Below are 21897 nucleotides of genomic sequence, written 5' to 3'. Positions count from 1 at the left end.
TCTGGGTCTTGAGTGAGAACAGTGCGGAATTAAGAAAACAGACTCATTAAGAAAAAAGGATGGGGCCCTGGTCAATTGGCTCAGTGGTAGAGCATCGGCCTGGCGTGCGGGGGACCCGGGTTCGATTCCCGGCCAGGGCACACAGGAGAAGCGCCCATTTGCTTCTCCACCCCCCCCCTCCTTCCTCTCTGTCTCTCTCTTCCCCTCCCGCAACCAAGGCTCCATTGGAGCAAAGATGGCCCGGGCGCTGGGGATGGCTCCTTGGCCTCTGCCCCAGGAGCTGGAGTGGCTCTGGTCGCGGCAGAGCAACACCCCGGAGGGGCAGAGCATTGCCCCCTGGTGGGCAGAGCATCGCCCCTGGTGGGCATGCCGGGTGGATCCCGGTCGGGCGCATGTGGGAATCTGTCTCTCCCCGTTTCCAGCTTCAGAAAGAAAAAAAAGAAAAAAGAAAAAAGGATGGGATCAGGAGGCCTCTTCAATGCTGATGGCAATAGCCGAGTGCCCCATAGCCCCAGTTTGCTTTATTATATAGCCATATGCAAATCAAGGAAGTCCTTGATACAAAGTTACACATCTGAGGCAAAAACAGGAACTCTCCCAAGGCATAAACAGGAATCCCTCCATTATGCATAAGCCAAATCAGCCAACAGCTGAACAAAGAGTGAGAGGAAGGGCATGTAAATTGCTTCCAGCAACTTAAGCAAGCAAATGAAGTGGGTGTAAATATTCAGCATCATAGCCAATATGGAGGTGGAGAGGGGAGAACTTAGCCTTTTGCTAAGCCTTGAATCTACAAAGGCTTTTTGCCATTTATGGTCCACAACATGGTCTCCCCAGAATGTGTGTTTTTGTTAGTAACTTCTGGCTCATCGTCCTTGTTTTTCCAACTCATTCTGAGCTCTGGTGTCAATGCAAGGTCATTTGATCAGGTTGTGGGCCCTAGTGTTCTGTTATCACGGTGGCCCTTAGCCCTCAAGCTCCCTCCTTTGGCACTTACTGCCTACTGCCTTGTGTTGCTATTTGGCTTTTATATACTTGTCTTCTTAAAAGAATGTAAATTCCTTAAATGCATGGACCATAGAAAACATAGAAGACTTTCATGTTTGTTGATTAATTGAGTTGGAAACAAGTGATTCTTTATTGATTTCTAAGCCAAATAACATGAAATTGCCCACTATAGAACCTTCTAGAGCAGGAGTTGGCACACTGCAGCCTGTGGGCCAAATTAGGCCCATTGCCTGTTTTTGTAAAGTTTGTGTTTTTCTTTTTTAATCACAAATAGGATTTTTATTGTCACCATTAAATGTCTAAATTTTAAACAGATTCCTGGACTGGGGACTTATATCCATCCGTTAGTGCAACCTTAGCACCTGTCTCATTCCCGGTAGCTTTTCTAGAACTGCTATCTTCAGTGAAGCTCAGTGAGTTTTTCCAGTTCAAACCTGAGCTTCTTCAGCATTTTGACTTTCCTAATAAAGACATCATGGAGCAGATAAATAGATGGGAAAGCCCTTTCTACGTCTTTTCCAGTCCTATCTGGAATTAATTTATTGAATACTTCTTTAAAGTCATTTGTCTGCATCTCTTAGGTTATAATTTTCATCATCATCTTCTGGATTTGGTAGACCTGTTGATGCTGAGCATAAGAGGTCTTATGAATCCATGATTGCATTTCTTTTTTTTTTTTTTTTGTATCTTTCTGAAGTTGGAAACGGGGAGGCAGTCAGACAGACTCCCACATGCGCCTGATTGGGATCCACCCGGCACGCCCACCAGGGGGCGATGCTCTGCCCATCTGGGGCATCGCTCTCTTGCAACCAGAGCCATTCTAGCGCCTGAGGCAGAAGCCACAGATCTATCCTCAGCGCCCAGGCCAACTTTGCTCCAATGGAGCCTTGGCTGCAGGAGGGGAAGAGGGAGACAGAGAGGAAGGAGAGGGGGAGGGGTGGAGAAGCAGATGAGCGCTTCTCCTGTGTGCCCTGGCCAGGAATCAAACCCAGGATTTCTGCACGCCAGACCAACGCTCTACCACTGAGCCAACCGGCCAGGGCCATGATTGCATTTCTTAGTAAAACCAACACAAAATAGACAAAGCAAATAACCATTGGTAATCATAACATAACATGAGCTTCAATCATGGTCTGCCATTTTTTGATCATGGAGCACATTTTGTCTCCATGGTAAGAGCCACACCATGGAAATTAAATTAGTTAGTCAGTGTTTGCCCTGAACATTTTCGGTAACTAGCTTGAATTTTCTAAATGCAACTTTATCAGTCTACAGATCAGCTAGGCTCACTTCAAAGATATGAGACTCTTGAGACCATCAGATGCGATTTTGGTTCCTTGAGTTCTCATAACTAGTGCTTTTGCAATATTCCTTACATTGAACATAGCTGTGCTTTTCTATCACACCAATCTTCCTTAGAAAATCAATCAACTAACCTTCTTGGTTCACTTTTGGCCGCCTTTTGTAAGGCATTTGTTCTTGCCAACTACCATGGTGCTGCTCAGAGAGCTGAAAAGTGTCAGTAAAGTTTTATTGGAACGTAGCCATACTCATTTATCCATACATATATTATCTGTGGTTGCTTTTTGGATACAAGGGCAAAATTGAATAATTACAACTGAGACCATGTGGCTCACAAAGCCTAAAATATTTACAATCTGGCCCTTTATAGAAGATGTTTGCCAGTGCCTGTTTTAGAGTCTTAAACTCTTGTTGCATTCTTACAAATTCTGGAGAAAGAACTTCTCTGGGGTATACTGGCCAGTAGTAGACAGAGCACAGTGGAGAGAACACTGGCTTTGGAGTTAGACAGACTTAATTCTCCTTATTTTTCCTTTGGGGGGTTTTGAGCAAATGAATTAACCTCTCTGGGCCCAAATTACCTTATCAGGGTGTGAAATACAGGTACTTGCTTCCCTGAATTGTGAGGATGGAGCTCGAAGAGAGTAGGACTGAGCAGGCGCCAGTAAATGCTCATTTTCCCTCTTGTTGGGAGGAGTGGCTGCATCAGAAGGTTATGTAAGCAGACATTTGGTCTGAATTTGGGTTTGTAGTAGATTGTAAATATTTAACAAAAATAGGATTAAAACCAAAACTTAGGCATCAGGGTTTTCTGAAGCTAAGTGGGGAGTCCTGAATAGCTGATGTCACAGCGTTTCTGTTCAAAAGGCTGATCCTTTGGCCAATCACATGTGGATGTGTATTTCCAGTACTCTCAATGTTTAGAGGCAGAGAACTCTGAGTAGGCTGAGTGAGGCTAACCCACATTCTTAAAGGAACGTAGCTCTGAAAATTCATTCTGTGGGCTCCGATTATCCCCTCGCTGCTGGTGAACATTCACTGCGTCCCGAATGTGATCTGTTCCAGCTGCCATCGCCCCTGAACTGCCACACATTTCAGATTGGAATGCAGCTGGTGAAAGAATTTTTACATTTACCAAAGGAAGATTGGATTTTTTTCTTTTTAGTAAAACAACAGTTGTAGGGGATTTAACACTCCAGGTGTTGCTTATGTGAACTGTCAACTCACTAGGTGGATTTTCCTCAAGCTCCCCATCCCACCCCACCACTCATTTCTCCCCCCGAAGCCGCACCAGCAAATATTAACAGAGACCATACCTCCAGAGTCTTTTGTTTATATCACAGGAAAACCACAGGCCTGGGGACACAGCAGCTGGGCGGCCATTGATCTTTGTCCTGGAGTTCTAGCAAAATGAAATCCATGTGATGAAAATGACCAGATATAAACAAGCCAGGCGGTCACAGATTGATTCAATGCACACTGTCCGTTATTTGTGCCTGTGTCCTATTTTGTGTCGTTTCTTCTAGGATTTTTTAAAACTTTAGTTCTGTGATCATGCTTATTTCTATCTCTGATCCCATCAGTTTTGCTGCCAGTTGAACCATTCGAATCCGACTCTACCCAGCACGGTGCTGGGAATTGCAGGGCTGGGAAGGACACAGGCCTTATCTCAAGGTTCTTAGATTCCAGAAGGCATGGGGCAAGAGATGTGTGAAATGAGAGGAATGCCCAATAACTGCAGTACCATAAAAATCAGTACCAAAATGAGTAGAGTAAGAAAAGTACAAAACTCAGCATCTAAAAGAGAAGAGAGTTTATATACACATGGGGAGATGAGAGGAGCCTTCGTGAGGAAGTGGCATTTGAAATACAACTTGATGGTGAAGGTCTATTAGAGGGATGGCGAAGTTTGGAACAAACTTGTGGTTAGCACAGCATTCCAAACAGTGACAATATGAACAAAAGTTGGTAAAGTGAGGAAAGCTTAGAACTTTGCCGAAATTGCCATTCTCATTCATTACACATCTTTGGAATTCCACAGGGGACTGTGTGCTTGCACTTATGTAGTCGAGATTGGAAACGGTCACCCGCAAGGAGTTTATAGTCTGGTGGGGAGAAAACTTTGAATAACTGGTGTTGTAAATAAATGTAATATCTAAATGGTGAGAAAAATGAGTGTTGGACTTGCCAAAGTGGGATGGAGCTGTCAGATGATGCTGAGTTTGACAAGATGGATTGAGTAAATAGCTGTTACGTCAATCTCCTGGAAGGAGCCCTCGTTCCCACTGAGGCACTCTGTGACCACTGCCTTGGCGTATGGGGGTTTTGTCATCTGTCCCTTCACCACCTTGTCAGTTCTGTGTGTCTACCTGTACTCCAGCCTCAGAGCCATTTCCACTACCCTGAATGCATTACATTTGTATGGTTTCCATGCCTTTTCTTTTTCTGTTCTTTCTGCCTACAATTATTTTCCCACTATTGTCTGCCCAGTGAGCACATCCTTTAAGAAATGTCTGCCCTTCCTGACCAGGTGGTAGCATAGTGGATAGAGCATCAAACTGGGACGCAGAACACCCAGGTTTGAGACCCCCGAGGTCGCCAACTTGAGTGCAGGATCATCTGGTTTGAGCAAGACTCACCAGCTTGAGCCCAAGTTCGCTGTCTTGAGCAAGGGGTCACTTGGTCTGCTGTAGCCCTCCGGTCAAGGCACATATGAGAAATCAATCAATGAACAACTAGGGTGCCGCAATGAAGAATTGATGCTTCTCATCTCTCTCCCTTCCTGTCTGTCTGTCCTTCTCTCTGACTCTCTGTCTCTGACATTAAAAAAAAAAAAAAAGAAAGAAATGTCTGCCTCCTTTTTAAAATTTGAAGTATAAGGCACCCTTTTAAAATATATAATTCAATGTTCACAAGGCCATCCACCACCACTGTCTAATTCCAGAACATCTTTACTACACCAGAAAGAAACCCATTCCACTGGCAGTCACTCCCCTTTTCCTTGACAACCCCTAATCTACTTTCTGTCTCTTTGGATTTTCCTATTCTGGACATTTCACATAAATGGAGTCATACACTGTGTGGGTTTTGTGACTGGCTTTCTGCACTTAGTCTAATGGTTTCAATGTTCATTCATGGGTTAACATGTATCAGTAAGTCATTCCTTTTTATGGCTGAATAATATTCCATTGTAAGGTTATACCAAACTTGGTTTATCCCTTTTTCACTCAGTGGACATTTGGACTGTGTCCGTATTTTAATTATTATGAATAATGCTATGAATATTCATGTACATGTTTTCATGTGAATATAGATTTTTCAGTTCTCTTGCATATACACCTAAGTGTGGAACTGCTGGGTCATGTGGTAGCTCTAGATTTAACATTTTGAAATATTGCCAAAATGACTGCACCATTTTGCATTCCTACCAGCAGTATATGAGAGTTCTTGTTTTTCCTTATCCTTACCAACACTGTTATTTTACTTATAGCCTTTCTAAGGGAGGTGCAGTGGTATCTCAATGTAGTGTTCTGGGATACTTTTCTAATTCAGTTTTTCCCTCCAATGAAGGGGGTGGGAGGAGACAAAGCAGGGGAAGTGCCTCCTGACACTTTGCCAAGCCAGGAGCCTAAGACCTGGGTATCGCACAGGCCAAGAAGAAAAGGGTGGCTGAGGGGATGAGCAGGTGGCTGTAGGGTGCAGAAGGACTCAGAGGGAAGCTTCTGGGAGCCCCTGAGAGCTGCATACACACCCTGTAGGCAGCACATGGCCATTTCTAGCCGCCCTGGCTGATCCAGGTCTGATACACAGTCCTGAAGTGGTGGTGGGGAGACAGAAATAGAGTGATAGAGAGAGTGGTATGAGAAAAAGATAGGCAGAGAGGGAAAAAGAGACAGAGACAGATAAAGAAGGAAAGAGATGGAGGGAAAGGGAGACAGAGAGCGGGACAGAGAAGGAGTAAGAGGGACTGAGAGAGAAGAAGGGAGAGACAGAGAGAGATACTGTGCCCATTTTAAAATCAGATTGTTTACTGTTGTTGAGTTATAAGACCACTTATCAGATACATGATTTGCAAAAATATTTTTTTCTGAGGACTGTGTTTTCTTTCTTGCTCTTGTCCTTTGAAGCACTCAAGTTTTTCATTTTGACGAAGTCCAGTTTGTCTATTTCTTTTCTCTTGATGCTTGTGCTTTTAGTGTTGTGTCTAAGACACCATTGTCTAATCCATTACAAGCATTTTCTCTCAAGCATTTTATAGTTTTAACTCCTACATTTAGGTCTTCTATCCATTTTGAGTAAATTTTTGTATATGGTGGGAGGTAAGGATTTAACTCCATCCTTTCCCTTGTATACAGTTAGCTGTCCCGGTACCATTTGTTGACTTTTCTTTCCTCATTTGATGGTCTTGACACTCCTGTCAAAATTAGTTAACTATATGCCAGACCAGTCAGTGGCGCAGTGGATAGAGTGTTGGACTGGGAAACAGAGAACCCAGGTTCAAAACCCCAAAGTCGCTGGGTTGAGCACAGGATTGCTGGCTTGAGTCCAGGGTTGCTGGCTTGAGCAGGGGGTCACTCACTCTGCTGTAACCTCCTCCCCCCGACCTGTCAAGGCACATATGAGAAAGCAATCATTGAACAACTAAGGTGCTGCAACAAAGAATTGATGCTTCTTGCCCTGGCCGGTTGGCTCAGCAGTAGAGCGTCGGCCTGGCGTGCGGGGGACCCGGGTTCGATTCCTGGCCAGGGCACATAGGAGAAGCGCCCATTTGCTTCTCCACCCCCCCCTTCCTCTCTGTCTCTCTCTTCCCCTCCCGCAGCCAAGGCTCCATTGGAGCAAAGATGGCCCGGGCGCTGGGGATGGCTCCTTGGCCTCTGCCCCAGGCGCTAGAGTGGCTCTGGTCTTGGCAGAGCGATGCCCCGGAGGGGCAGAGCATCGCCCCTGGTGGGCGTGCCGGGTGGATCCCAGTTGGGCGCATGCGGGAGTCTGTCTGACTGTCTCTCCCCGTTTCCAGCTTCAGAAAAATACAAAAAAAAAAAGAAAAAAAAAAAGAATTGATGCTTCTCATCTCCCTGTCTGTCTGTCCCTGTCTGTCCCTCTCTCTGACTCTCTCTCTGTCTCTGTCAAAAAAAAAATTAACTGTAGATATACGAGTTTATTTATCTTTGATTTATATGTCTGTCCTTAGGCCAGTGAAATACTGTTTTGATTACCATAGTTCTGTATAAGCTTTGAAATCAGAAAGTATGACTCCTCCACCTTTGTTCTTTTCTGAGATTATTTTGGCTGTTTTGAATCTCTTGCAATGTCACCACTTTTTGTCTTACCAGAATGTCTTTCTCCCTCAAGACGCACAGTACACAGACTACCTCTCTACATTGTTATACAATTATTTTTATATCTTTGTCTTCCCTGTTAAGCTTTCAAGAACTTGAAGCCTTATTTAGTTTTGGATCTACATTGCATAGCATAGTACTTGTTTAACAGTAGTGCAGTAAGTCCTCACTTACTGTTGCTACTCTAAGTGAAATGACATAAAATGACACCAGTTTTCCCATCAGCTAACTGATATAAACAAGAGTTAAGTTTTTGTGGCATTATAACAAAATGACATTGAATGACACAACATTATTTGAGGACTTGCTGCACTCCCGAAATGACTTTGAAGATGAAGAAGGCAGGAAGAACAAAGAGCTAAAGTTTGTAAATAGCCATTTGACCAACGGATGGTGACAACGTAAAACGTGGACAACTGGGCCCTGGCCGGTTGGCTCAGCGGTAGAGCGTCGGCCTGGCGTGTGGGGGACCCGGGTTCGATTCCCGGCCAGGGCACATAGGAGAAGCGCCCATTTGCTTCTCCACCCCCACCTCCTCCTTCCTCTCTGTCTCTCTCTTCCCCTCCCGCAGCCAAGGCTCCATTGGAGCAAAGATAGCCCGGGCGCTGGGGATGGCTCCTTGGCCTCTGCCCCAGGCGCTAGAGTGGCTCTGGTCGCGGCAGAGCGACACCCCGGAGGGGCAGAGCATCGCCCCTGGTGCTGGGTGGATCCCGGTCGGGCGCATGCGGGAGTCTGTCTGACTGTCTCTCCCTGTTTCCAGCTTCAGAAAAATACAAACAAAACAAAACAAAACAAAAAAACATGGACAACTGTACTGGAGAGAGTTAGCTGTGTGGTGCTGGTGGACATAGAGGATGAGACTTGGGTGTCCCTGTAGGAAATGGCAACATCATAGACCCTGGAATCTTGGGGTGTATACAAATGCTGTTGAAGACAATGTGATGCTCCCTCGATGGTACTTAGAGGCAGGGCTTCTCACTTGAAAAAGTAGCATCCTGGAGCTTGCTGACTGAAGAAAGGTCAGAATTATGAAATGCCCACATGCAGCTCGTAGCTCCTCCCCCAAGTGTGGGCAAGAGTCCTGCTGCTGGAAAAGGAGAGGAAAACACGGAGGGACAGAGTTTGGTAGAAAACTTACACAGACATGGCCTTAAACAGGCCCGGCCCATGTGGAGGAAGTGAAATGTAATGAGAGTTTAGTGGTCTGTCTGAAACTAACTGAGATTATAGTAGTGTTGCTGATAAGTTGTGTTAAAATTACCTGCCTGACCAGGCGGTGGCGCAGTGAATAGAGCGTCAGACTGGGACGTGGAGGACCCAGGTTCGAGACCCCGAGGTCGCCAGCTTGAGCAAGGGGTTACTCAGTCTGCTGAAGGCCCACGGTCAAGGCACATATGAGAAAGCAATCAATGAACAACTAAGGTGTTGCAACGTGCAACAAAAAACTAATGATTGATGCTTCTCATCTCTCTGTTCCTGTCTGTCTGTCCCTGACTATCCCTCTCTCTGATTCTCTCTCTGTCTCTGTAAAAAAAAAAAAAAAAAAAAATTACCTCTCAGGCCTGACCTGTGGTGATGCAGTAGATAAAGCATCAATCTAAAGTTGCAAGTTTGAAACCCTGGTGTTGGGCAGATAAAATGTATTATGCTCATTTTGTTAAAGAGGCCATTGCCCAGGTGATATTAATGTGTGTTGAGAATTGTTGTAGCCTGAAGCTTGGTTTTGGGATTAAGCCTGTCCCACCCTTTTTGGTGTGAGGTGGTACAATCCTATCATGCCTCAGAGACTTCCCTATTATGTATATTGGATTAAGGGTTTGGATTTCTACACTATAAAATGGGAACGGAGCGGGAGTTTGGGGCTCTTGGTTCCTGAGGTTAGCATGAGAGAGCAGAGAGAATAGAGCCAGCAGCGGGAGGAGGCCACGTGGAGAAGGCCAGGAAAAGCAGCCAAGATGGCGGAGTGCTGAGTGAGATGCCAGTTTGTACAGAGTTTGTATCTGGGATAAGGAAGGAGATGGGGAACTGAGGAGAATAAGGCTGGTGAGCTAGAAACCTTTGATTCTAGGAAACTTGGATAAATCAGTAGCTTTGTGAGCACTGAATGTGACTGGGTTTTGGAGCCCAGTGTGTATTTTTACTTGCCCGCCGGGTGCAAGCTAGATTAAAGACTATGGCCCACCAGTTTTTGGCTCCGCTGTTTCTTTACCGACTGTCCGAATCCAATGCGAACCTGCATGTGAATGGCCACGATGGTGGCTCCTGGCCTTACACCTGGGTTTGCCCAGTCAAGGCACATACAACAAACAACCAATGAACAACTAAAATGAAGCAACTATGAGTTGATACTTCTCGCTCCCCACTCTTCTCTGTAAAAATCAGTAAATAAAATCTTAAAAAAAAAAAAATGCCTGACCAGGCAGTGACAGTGGATAGAGCATTAACCTGGGACTCTGAGGACCCAGGTTCAAAACCCCCAAAGTCACTGGCTTGAGCGTGGGATCATAGGTCACTGGCTTGAAGCCCAAGGTCGCTTGAAGCCCAAGGTCACTTGAGTCCAAGGTCGCTGGCTTGAGCAAGGGGTCACTGGCTCAGCGGGAGCCCCCCCCCCATCAAAGCACATATGAGAAAGCAAATCAATGAACAATTAAATGAACAAGTTATACCGCAAACTACAAGTTGATGCTTCTCATCTCTCTGCCTTCCTGCCTGTCCCTGTCTGTCCCTCTCTCTTGTTCTCTCTCTCGCTTAAAAAAAAAAAATTACCTCTCACACCACTTTCCCCTCCTATATTGAACTATTTTCTAGGATGAGCTCTTTAAGATGATAAAAGCTAAGTCACTTGTCTGTGATCACTTTGCCAGCAGGTGGCAGAACCGGGACTCAAACTCAGGTCTCTCTCTATGGAGCATTGTATCATATTATACATACAGAATAGGAGGAGTAAGTCATTTTGGAAAATGTGGAAACTGAGGTAAAAGCAGCTTAAGTGAGTGGCTTAAAAGTGAAAGAGTGATAAGTCAGTACTACTAGATTCACGTGAGTGTTCATGCTTACTTGATTATGAACTTTTTGAGCATTTGAAAGCCTCCTGTTAGATCCTTGCCTTCAGCTTTTCTTGTTCTGACACTGACTTTCCTGCATGGGAGAAAATGGGTTGAGCAGCCAACCCAAATTCCAGTCTGCTTTGTATACTTCTCCCTGAAAACTAATGAATTGTCATTCTGGTGTGTTTGTTTTCTTTTTCATAATATACCCAAAGCCATAAAGCTTTAGAACAGTGAAGCAAGAAATAAAACCAAATCTCCTGATTCTTAAAAATGGAGTTGTTTGAAAGGTTTTGGTAAAAACATCTACCAGACTCTGTTTTTTAAATGTAAATTCTGTAAATCCTTAGTAATTAATATGACTGATTATGGCCTTACAAGTAGGATTTTTTTTTAATCTAAGGCTTCCTTTAAAGGGACCATTGGTCCCCTGGACCCCTCGTCACTGTGTTCTTTTTCTTAGGGCCATGTGCATCAATAGGTTGAAAGAATCTAGTCTCTTAAGATCAAATGCACTTAGCTTTGGCCCACTAATGGTAGTTTTAGAAGAAAAAAAAAGAAGAAGAAACTGAACAAATTAAATTTCCTTGCAGTCTGGAATGTAATTTCCATTAGGTTTCAAGATTGTGAACATGTACTAATTTAGGAGGCTGTGTTACTATCCCCCAAAGACATTTTGAAATAGCTAGAACAGTCCTCAAATCTGTTCTCATTTTCCTCAGTAATTAAAATTTAGATCTATTTCAGGAGACCCACAGAACTGCATGGTTAAGGAATCCTCAAGTTCACTTTCTACCTGCAACCAAAGCATACCTTTATTTTTTCATAAAAGATCTTTTCTCACCATTATGACTAAAGCAAATCACCTTTATTCTAGAAATTTTTTTTTTTTTTTTTTTTTTTTTTTACAGAGAGAGTCAGAGAGAGAGATAGACAGGGACAGACAGGATCGGAGAGATGAGAAGCATCAATTATTAGTTTTTCGTTGTGCATTGCGACACCTTAGTTGTTCATTGACTGCTTTCTCATATGTGCCTTGACTGCGGGCCTTCAGCAGACCGAGTAACCCCTTGCTCGAGCCAGCGACCTTGGGTCCAAGCTGATGAGCTTTTGCTCAAACCAGATGAGCCTACGCTCAAGCTGCCGACCTCGGGGTCTTGAACCTGGGTTTTCTGCATCCCAGTCCGCTCTATCCACTGCGCCACCTCCTGGTCAGTCTAGAAAATACAATTTTTTAAGAAATAAATTTTATTTTTATTTTTATTTTATTCATTTGAGAGAGAGAGAGAGAGAGAGAGAGAGAGAGAGAGAGAGAGGAGAGAGAGACGGGGGAGGAGCTGGAAGCATCAACTCCCATATGTGCCTTGACCAGGGAAGCCCAGGGTTTCGAACCGGCAACCTCAGCATTTCCAGGTCAACGCTTTATCCACTGCGCCACCACAGGTCAGGCCAAGAAATAAATTATAAATCCCTATAATTCTAATTAATGATTTATCTCTTTTTTATACATATATATTTAAATACATTCATACTTCATATACTCTTTTATGACCTGTTTTCTCATTTAGCAGGTCTTAATAATTTTCTGAATTATTTAATCTAGAACTACATTATTCCATAGTATTAGTAAAGTATTTATTGTTAAAATTGTAGCAATAGTTAACATTTACTATGGAACTGATACATGCCAGGCACAAAAACATTTCATGCATTATCTTTTGGTAACTATATAGATTTTAGATATTATTATTATCCCCAATTTTAAAGCTGAGACAACTGAGGCTCAAAGAGGTTAGGTAACTGGCCCAAGACATACTTAGTAGGGTGTACAGACAGTATTAAAACTCATGACTGGGCCCTGGCCGGTTGGCTCAGTGGTAGAGCATCGGCCTGGCGTGCAGGAGTCCCGGGTTCGATTCCCGGCCAGGGCACACAGGAGAAGCGCCCATCTGCTTCTCCCCCCCTTCTCCCCCCTCCTTCCTCTCTGTCTCTCTCTTCCCCTCCCGCAGCCAAGGCTCCATTGGAGCAAAGATGGCCCAGGCACTGAGGATGGCTCTGTGGCCTCTGCCTCAGGTGCTAGAATGGCTCTGGTTGCAACAGAGCAATGCCCCAGATGGGCAGAGCATCGTCCCCTGGAGGGAATGCCGGGTGGATCCCGGTCGGTCGGGCGCATGTGGGAGTCTGTCTGACTGCCTTCCCGTTTCCAACTTCAGAAAATACAAAAAACAAAAACAAAAAGCTCATGACTGGCCCTGGCTGGATGGGTCAGCGGTAGAACATTGGCCCAGCATGCAATGTTCCAGGTTCAATTCCGGTTCAGGGCACACAGGAGAAATGACCATCTGCTTCTCCACCTTTTCCCTTCTCTCTTTCTCTCTCTCTCTCTCTCTCTCTCTCTCTCTCTCTCTCTCTCGCCCCTTCCCGCAGCCATGGCTCAGTTGGGTTGAGTGCATACGCCCTGGGTACTGAGGATGGCTCCATGGAGCCTCCACCTCAGATGCTAAAAATAGCTCAGTTGCGAGCATGGCCCCAGATTGGCGGAGCATTGGCACCAGAAGGGTTGCTGGGGGGATCCTGATTGTGGCACATGCAGAAACTTGTCTATCTCCCCTCTTCTCACTTGGAAAAGAAGAAAAAACCATCATGAATTTACTTGACTTTTGCTAATATTTCTGTTAACTTGAACAATGGAGTCATAACTGGCTAAAGTATTAAAGCATCTTACTGTATTCCCTCATATATAAGATGCACCTTTTTTCAAAAAATTTGGGGTCTAAAACTGGGTGCATCTTATAGAGTGGTTGTATATTTTTCATTTGCATTTCCTACTTTTTCACGCTCTTTTTGCGTTCGTTGAAGACAGTGATTCGTCATCAGACACAGATGAGGACAAGCTAATGGATGGGAGTTTTGACAGTGATGAGAAGTTGTTTGAATTTTATGATGAATAAAACTTGAGTTCAATAACTTTTTTTTTTTTTTACAGGGACAGAGAGAGAGAGTCAGAGAGAGGGATAGACAGGGACAGACAGACATAAACGGAGAGAGATGAGAAGCATCAATTATCAGTTTTTGTTGTGACACCTTAGTTGTTCATTGACTGCTTTCTCATATGTGCCTTGACGGCAGGCCTTCAGCAGACCGAGTAACCCCTTGCTTGAGCCAGTGACCTTGGGTCCAAGCTGGTGAGCTTTTTGCTCAAGCCAGGTGAGCCCACACTCAAGCTGACGACCTCGGGGTATCAAACCTAGGCCTTCCGCACCCCAGTCCGACGCTCTGTCCACTGCACCACTGCCTGGTCAGGCGAGTTCAATAACTTTATGTAATTTTTTTTCCCAGATTTCAGGCCCCAAAATTAAGGTGTGTATTATTCATGGGAGCATCTTATACATGGGGAAATTCGGTAGATCTTTTCACATATATTCTAAATGTGGGTACATGGCCAGTGGTGATCCAGAGCAGTTAGCTCACCAGCAGAAACTTGAAGTCCCACTTCCCCTGCTCAGTCTTGCTTAAGACTTGCTTTGTAACCAGTGACAAGGCATGTCACCACCTCCCTTTGTGGTCTTCTTCTATTGATGGAGATCTGTAGTGTTGAAATAATTGTTTATCTTTTGAGATGTTAAAATATAAAAAGCTGAGCTTGGAAAACAGTAGTCATTACTGTGGAAGTGCTTAGTGTTGACTGGAGGATGGGGGTGTCAAGCCCTTCCCCAGTTTCTTATGCTTTCTGGAACATTCTGCTGCTCCAGGTGTTGCCTTAGAGCTGGGGAAAACAAGATGAAGTATAGGCATTGACTGCTGCTGTCAATTTTGGCCTCGCCCTGTGAATTCATTTAAATTCACCTAGGATACCTAGGACACTCATTGTTTTCATGTATCTAATCTAAAATCAGGTAGAAAAATAAACCTCTTGAATAAGATAAAGAGAATTAGGAGCCTGACCTGTGGTGGCGCAGTAGATAAAGCATCGACCTGGAAATGCTGAGGTTGCCGGTTCAAAACCCTGGGCTTGCCTGGTCAAGGCATATATGGGAGTTGATGCTTCCAGCTCCTTCCCCCTTCTCTCTCTCTCTCTCTCTCCTCTCTCTCCCTCTCTCTCTCCTCTCTAAAAATGAATAAATAAAAAAATAATAAAAATTTAAAAAAAAAAAAAAAAGAGAATTAGGAAAAGATTATACATAACCAAAGCAATAGAATATAAAGTCAGTTCATACTAGACCTTTCTACTCTGTCTCCATTGTTTGTTTCTGTTTTTGTTTTTGCTTTTTTCCCAGTAAAAAATCAGAGACCTCAGATCTGAAACCTCATTGTGAAACCTTGCACAAGACTTAATGTCTCTGGGCCTCGCTTTTTTTATCTGTATAATGAATGTGGAGGTTACTTCCTCCTTTTTTGTGGTTCTGTGCTTATATGTACCTAAAGATTTTAGTATATAGGCCCTGGCCGGTTGGCTCAGCGGTAGAGCGTTGGCCTAGCGTGCGGAGGACCCGGGTTCGATTCCCGGCCAGGGCACACAGGAGAAGCGCCCATTTGCTTCTCCACCCTTCCGCCGCGCTTTCCTCTCTGTCTCTCTCCTCCCCTCCCGCAGCCAAGGCTCCATTGGAGCAAAGATGTCCCGGGCGCTGGGGATGGCTCTGTGGCCTCTGCCTCAGGCGCTAGAGTGGCTCTGGTCGCAACATGGCGATGCCCAGGATGGGCAGAGCATCGCCCCCTGGTGGGCAGAGCGTCGCCCCTGGTGGGCATGCCGGGTGGATCCCGGTCGGGCGCATGCGGGAGTCTGTCTGACTGTCTCTCCCTGTTTCCAGCTTCAGAAAAATGGAAAAAAAAAAATTAAAAAAAAAAAAGATTTTAGTATATAAATATCTGCTAATTTGAAGAATTAGGACAAAAACAGAGTCACTTAGAACTTCCTAGGAGCTGGGAAATCATCCATGTATAGTATGATTCTTCTTTTTTTATTTTTATTTTTTTACAGGGACAGAGAGAGTCAGAGAGAGGGATAGACAGGGACAGACAGACAGGAACGGATAGAGATGAGAAGCATCAATCATTAGTTTTTTGTTGCAACACCTTAGTTGTTTGTTTGGGGATTTTTTTTGTATTTTTCCGAAGTTGGAAACGGGGAGGCAGTCAGACAGACTCCCGCATACGCCCGACCGGGATCTACCCGGCATGCCCACCAGGGGGCGATGCTCTGCCCATCCGGGGCGTCGCTCTGCCACAATCAGAGCCATTCTAGCACCTGAAGCAAAGGCCACAGAGCCATCCTCAGTGCCCGGGCCAACTTTGCTCCAATGGAGCCTTGGCTGCGGGAGGGGAAGAGAGAGACAGAGAGGAAGGAGAGGGGGAGGGGTGGAGAAGCAGATGGGTGCTTCTCCTGTGTGCCCTGGCTGGAAATCGAACCCGGGACTCCCGCATACCAGGCTGACGCTCTACCACTGAGCCAACCGGCCAGGGCCATTAGTTGTTCATTGATTGCTTTCTCATATGTGCCTTGACCATGGGGCTGCAGCAGACCGAGTAACCTTTTGCTCGAGCCAGTGACCTTGGGTCCAAGCTAGTAAGCTTTGCTCAAACTAGATGAGCCCACGCTCAAGCTGGCGACCTTGGGGTCTCGAACCTGGGTCCTCTGCATCCCAGCCCAATGCTCTATCCACTGCACCACTGGCCAGTTAGGCCAGTATGATTCTTTTAAACAAGTTCTCTCAGTATTTAATTTTCTCCCCCCAAGAGCTCTATAAAAATAGGGTTTTCTGGCCAGAGACATCAAGGCCTCAGAACTACTGCCTTCCTTCTATGAACATATTGTATGGTTTGTGTTTAGCTTGGGATCATTTTAACACACAGCCCAGCTCTTCCGTGAGAGGCTGACTCAGCAGTTCCTCCAGCACTTGGCCACACTGTTCAGGATTAGAGTGCCCACCCTACCCGCTTCCAGGCAGGCTGAGAGCTGGTGCTGCCGCTCTTCTCCTGTGTACAACGGGGGGTGGGGGTGGGGCGGGACTACAGCACTGCTTCTTTTCCATTTTAATTATTTTTAATTTTTTCCATTGATTTGAGAGAAAAAGAGAGATAAAAGCAACTAAGTGAAACAGTGAGTTGCTCCACATATTTATGCATGCATTGGCTGCTTCTCATATGCGCCCTGACCAGGGATCGAACCCACAACCTCGGCATACTGGGAGGATGTTCTATCCACTGAGCCACCCGACCAGGACCGCCACTCTCTCCTTTTTACTGTAGATGTTTCCCAGAATGTTTTTCCTAATTTTCCTCAGGTTGCTAGAGCTTGAGCCCAGCAGGTTGCCTTTCCGCCCGTGCCTAGTTGGGGACCACAGTGTCCTCGCTGATGTCCAGGTCTCCCACCTGTGCCGTCCATACAGCCCCTGCGCCTCTTCTTGCCCTGCTCCCCGTCACTGCTTTCCCTCTGATATGCCTCTCAGCTTTATCAGAGAGCCTTTCTCGAGATTGAAATCTCAACATAATCCTGATGGTTTTAGGAGTAAGAATTGCATGTTTTATTATGGAAAATTTCAAGAATATACAAAAGTAGAGAAAACAGAATATTGAACTTCATGTACCCATCACCCAGCTTCACTGATCTTGTTTCAGCTACTCCTTTCAACCCCAGATTATTCGGAAGAAAGTCTCACACCACAGATCATTTCTAGTTTTTTTAAAAAACAAAAACAAAACTCCACCCAGTTTACTTGAGAGAAGGGCATAGGTTAACTCTCGTCCAGGATTCATTTACTTTAGCCCAGCCTCCTTTGTGGTCTCCGAGGCCACCAGTCTGCTCAGAAGTAAAGGTTCTTGTTCCCCCCCCCCACACACACACACACACACACACTCAACTCTCCATAGTCCCTTTCTGGTGAACAGCTGGCAGAAGAACAGGATCCAGTTCTCCTGCTGGGGGTTTCTGCAGAAGATGGCCACTCAGATGGTAAGAGGAGGCTGTTCCCAGCATGAGGGGCACAAGCAGGAAAGGATACCTGAGTCACACCTCGCTGTCACTTGTTTTTATTCATAATCAGCCATTACCAACCAGGTAAGACACACTCCCCAAAACAAAATGGAAGCCATGATAGCAAGCTGTGGCCTCATTTCCACTTCCCTGACCTCTTCCCTGGTAACAGGTAAGGCTCTCCTCCTGTGAGACATCTAAAGGCTTGTCCTGTCCTATCTCCATTTTCAGATGCAGTGGCAGAATGTGGAGCACGTTGGTGACCAGAGCCCCTACGTCACCTCTGTCATTCTTCATATTAAGCAGAATGTCCCCATCATCCGTGACAACCTGGCTTCGACACGGAAATACTTCACTCAGTTCTGCATTAAGTTTGCAAAGTAAGTCCTGGGACATTATCCTCACTGGGTTGTTTTGAGGCCGTACTTACCACCGGCATGCTCACAATCCAGGTCTCCCCCCATACAGGTGCAGCTTACTCCTGTTGCAGCAGACAAACTAATTTTTTGTGCCCCAAAGAAACATAATAATAAAACGAATTCCACTAAGGTTATAGGTAACAGTAACAGCAATGCTGTCGTCAACCACATCAAGGCAAACAGAAATGTAATGAGGGGATCCTGTTATTATTTTTAACCTTAACTTTTATTCCTTTTTTTTTTTTTTTTTCCGAAGCTGGAAACGGGGAGAGACAGTCAGACAGACTCCGCATGTGCCCGACCGGGATCCACCCGGCACGCCCACCAGGGGCTACGCTCTGCCCACCAGGGGGCGATGCTCTGCCCCTCTGGGGCGTAGCTCTGCCGCGACCAGAGCCGCTCTAGCGCCTGGGGCAGCGGCCAAGGAGCCATCCCCAGCGCCCAGGCCATCTTTGCTCCAATGGAGCCTTGGCTGCGGGAGGGGAAGAGAGAGACAGAGAGGAAGGGGGAGGGTGGAGAAGCAAATGGGCGCTTCTCCTATGTGCCCTGGCCGGGAATCGAACCCGGGTCCCCCGCACGCCAGGCCGATGCTCTACCGCAACTTTTATTCCTTTTTCAAAAATTGATTTTTAGAGAGCGAGGAAGGGGAAGAAAGAGAGAAATACATATAAATTTGTTGTTTTACTTATTTGTGCATTCATTGGTTACTTTTTTTTTTCTTAAGATTTTAGTTGCCTGACCAGGCGGTGGCACAGTGGATAGAGCGTCAGACTGGGATGCCAAGGACCCAGGTTCAAGACCCCGAGGTCGCCAGCTTGAGCACGGGCTCATCTGGTTTGAGCAAAAGCTCACCAGCTTGGACCCAAGGTCACTGGCTCGAGCAAGGGGTTACTCAGTCTGCTGAAGGCCCGCCGTCAAGGCACATATGAGAAAGCAGTCAATGAACAACTAAGGTGTCACAATGCTCAATGAAAAACTAATAATTGATCCTTCTCATCTCTTCGTTCCTGTCTGTCTGTCCCTATCTATCCCTCTCTCTGACTCTCTCTCTCTCTTTAAAAAAAAAAAAAAAAGATTTTAGTTATTGATTTCAGAGAAGGGAAAGAGAGAGAAGAAAGGGTGGGAAGGAATGGGAAGCATTAGCTCATAGCTGCTTCTCATATATGTCTTGACCAGGCAAGGCCCAGATTCTGAACCATTGACCTCAGTGTTCCAAGTCAATGCTTTATCCACTGGGCCACCGCAGGTCAGGCTTATTGATTGATTCTTGTATGTGCCCTGTCTAGGAATCGAACCCACAACCTTGGCGAATGAGGACAAAACTGTAACCAACTGACCTACCTGGCCAGGAGGATCCTGTTATTTTAAACTATGTGGACATAACTGTGTCCCTGCCCTCCCCCTGGTTTGTTTCAGTGATTCCATGTATACATTTTGTCTCTCCAACGAGATTATAAGCTTTTTAAGGGTGGGAACCATCAGTTCTGGGGTTCTTTTTGAGCCTTCTCTTCCTCCTTCCTGATAGTAGCTATTACTGTGGCTACCAGAATTTATCCAGTTGTGGAGGTCCTTGAGCTCAAGGAAGGTACTAGAAACTAGAAAGGGCAAGTCGGGAGCCTCATCGCCAAGGTGGGTGGAGTGAACACTGAGCTGCATGTCTTCCTGCCGTGTCCTTGTGTGTGGCCATTTCTGGCTTGCTGTGTTGAGGCGGAGAAATACTTTGGTCCTTTGCCAGTCAGTCAGCATCTGGCTGTAGCCCTGTTTCCCCTGAGACCAGACAATGGAGAGGGTCAGTGCCTCCTCTGACCAATTATCAACAAGCGCTTTGGCAAACTTCTCAGGAAAGGGCTTCAGAAGGTCAGCCCTGTCCAAGCTACTGTGTTTAGATTGTTCTCATCCAAGTCCCAAAGGGTGATTTAGGACTCCAAGTTTCTGTCTTCCCCAAATATCCCCCTGTTTGTATTCAATTAAGGCTTTTCTTCTCCTGCACAAATAAATCCCCGAGGAGCAACAATGACGAAGTGGCTTGTGGTGTCAGCTTCTGCTTCCAGTTTGTCAGGAGAAGACAGAGCAGACTCTCTGGGGAGGCATTAATGTTTGCAGTATGGCAGATGAACCAGGAGTTGACATTCCCTTTACTCTCGGGGTGCTCGTTACTGTGTGTTAAAAGCATTGCTGATAAATCACATGGTGACACTCCCTGTAACCCCTGGTAGAAACGGTATCTCTGTAAAAACTTACTGTAGCCAGAAATCTGCAGTGTGGTCGCACGGGGTGGGGTGGGGGGAGGCTCACTGAGCTAACATTGTAGTGAATTTACTCGGCTGGGCCCGGTACCAGCCCCATGTCCTCTCAGAGCTCTTGCATCTTACTACTGAGCCCATAGTGGATGAACTGGGAACAGGGTGCCCATCTCTCACGGCTGGGAAAATTTAACCTGGGACCTAGAAAGTGGCTTTCTGATTTAATCTGTGGTACCCTCTTGTCCTAGAATCCCAGTGGAAGATTAGAAACCTCCAAGAGGGGTGTTTCCCCAGCCAAGAGCAGGAGCCGCTGCCACACAAGGGGATGGAGAAGCGCTCAGCAGTCACCCACCACACTGCTGGGACATCTCCCCCAAGATATGTCCCTGGTGTCTCTACTTTTCTCACCCCACCCCCAGTAGACTAGCAGACACGGCCAGTTCAAGGGCACAACCGACGCCTACTCCAGTATAAAATAACTCAGGTTATAAACTGTGCGTACCATTCCAATTGGTCATGAATTCAATCTTGCTTTCTTGTTTGCCTGGCTCTGGTTTGAAGAATCCCTTCTGCATAGTCCCTGTTCTCCCTCCTGATCAGCAGGCCTCTGGAGTGTAGGTTCCTTTCCCTTTAACTTCCTTTCCTTCCCCAACAAGGCAAAGCCGTCGATGTTTGCTTTTGCCTCTGTTTGGGCTCTGCAGCAACTGCCTTTCTTGTTTAGACATTAAGATCACCCCCTGACTGAAACTGCTAAGTGAGCTCTCGTCCACTAAGCTGATTCTCCTTCATTCAGTAATGGAGATAATAAGACAAATTTCTGCATAGTGGTTGGAAGGGTAAAAAGAGAAGTCATGTATAAACTTCCTGATAGAGTGCTGGTACCAAGCTGACATTCAAAAAGTTGTAGCTGCTATCATTATTATTTATTATTATTATTTATTATGCATTGACTTTAGTACCTGCTATGTCTCAGACACAGAATTAAGTGCTTTGACTTTATAGGCATCATCCCTGTTTTCATTTGTTGTACAGTCAAGTGGAGGGACACAGACATGTGAGCAAATAAGTATAATAAAGTTGGTTAGAGGTTAAACTAGACTCTGTGGACTTATGTGGATTCCATGTAGAATATGGGTGAGATAATATGGTGACTGAGGAAAAGCTTTATAGGAGAGGTGTCCTAGAGCAGGGTCCAAGAGACACGTGTGTGGACCCACAAGGCCATGGGGAAGAGTGTTCCAGGCAAGGGAGCAGTGTGAGCAAAGGCGTAGAGGCGATAAATAGCCTGCAGAGCCATGGGCCTGCAGGTAGCTCCGCCGGCTGAAACATAGGGGCCAGGGCTGAGCATGGTGACGCTACCCACAGAGAATCAAAACACCAAGGAAGGCCTTGTCTGCAGCCTTAAAAGAATTTTAATCAGAGGAAGGTCTTGATCATATTTGCATTTGAAATATATCCCTTTGGCAGCAAATGGATTAGAAAGGATGAGGCTGCTCTGGCTGGGTACAAGAGCACCATCCTGATGCAGCAAGGTTGTGGGTTGGACTCCTGATTAGAGCACATACAAGAATC

The 21897-nt window shown here is 45.7% G+C and overlaps 1 protein-coding gene and 1 pseudogene across 1 annotated transcript in view; one reads left to right on the top strand and one right to left on the bottom strand.

The window, feature by feature from the left end:
* Window positions 1-21897, top strand: part of VPS53 (VPS53 subunit of GARP complex) — a 193489-nt gene that overhangs the window by 144567 nt on the left and 27025 nt on the right. The window contains exon 18 of the mRNA XM_066263104.1: window positions 17895-18043. Within this exon, the coding sequence (XP_066119201.1) occupies window positions 17895-18043 (149 nt within the window). The remainder of the gene's footprint in view (window positions 1-17894; window positions 18044-21897) is intronic.
* Window positions 1315-2399, bottom strand: LOC136323513 (small ribosomal subunit protein eS1-like; annotated as a pseudogene).

The sequence above is a fragment of the Saccopteryx bilineata genome, chromosome 2 (genome assembly GCF_036850765.1).
Source record: "Saccopteryx bilineata isolate mSacBil1 chromosome 2, mSacBil1_pri_phased_curated, whole genome shotgun sequence".
NCBI classification, from domain to species: domain Eukaryota; kingdom Metazoa; phylum Chordata; class Mammalia; order Chiroptera; family Emballonuridae; genus Saccopteryx; species Saccopteryx bilineata.
Note: the sequence above shows the minus strand (reverse complement) of the source record. Positions and strands in the feature narration are given on the sequence as shown.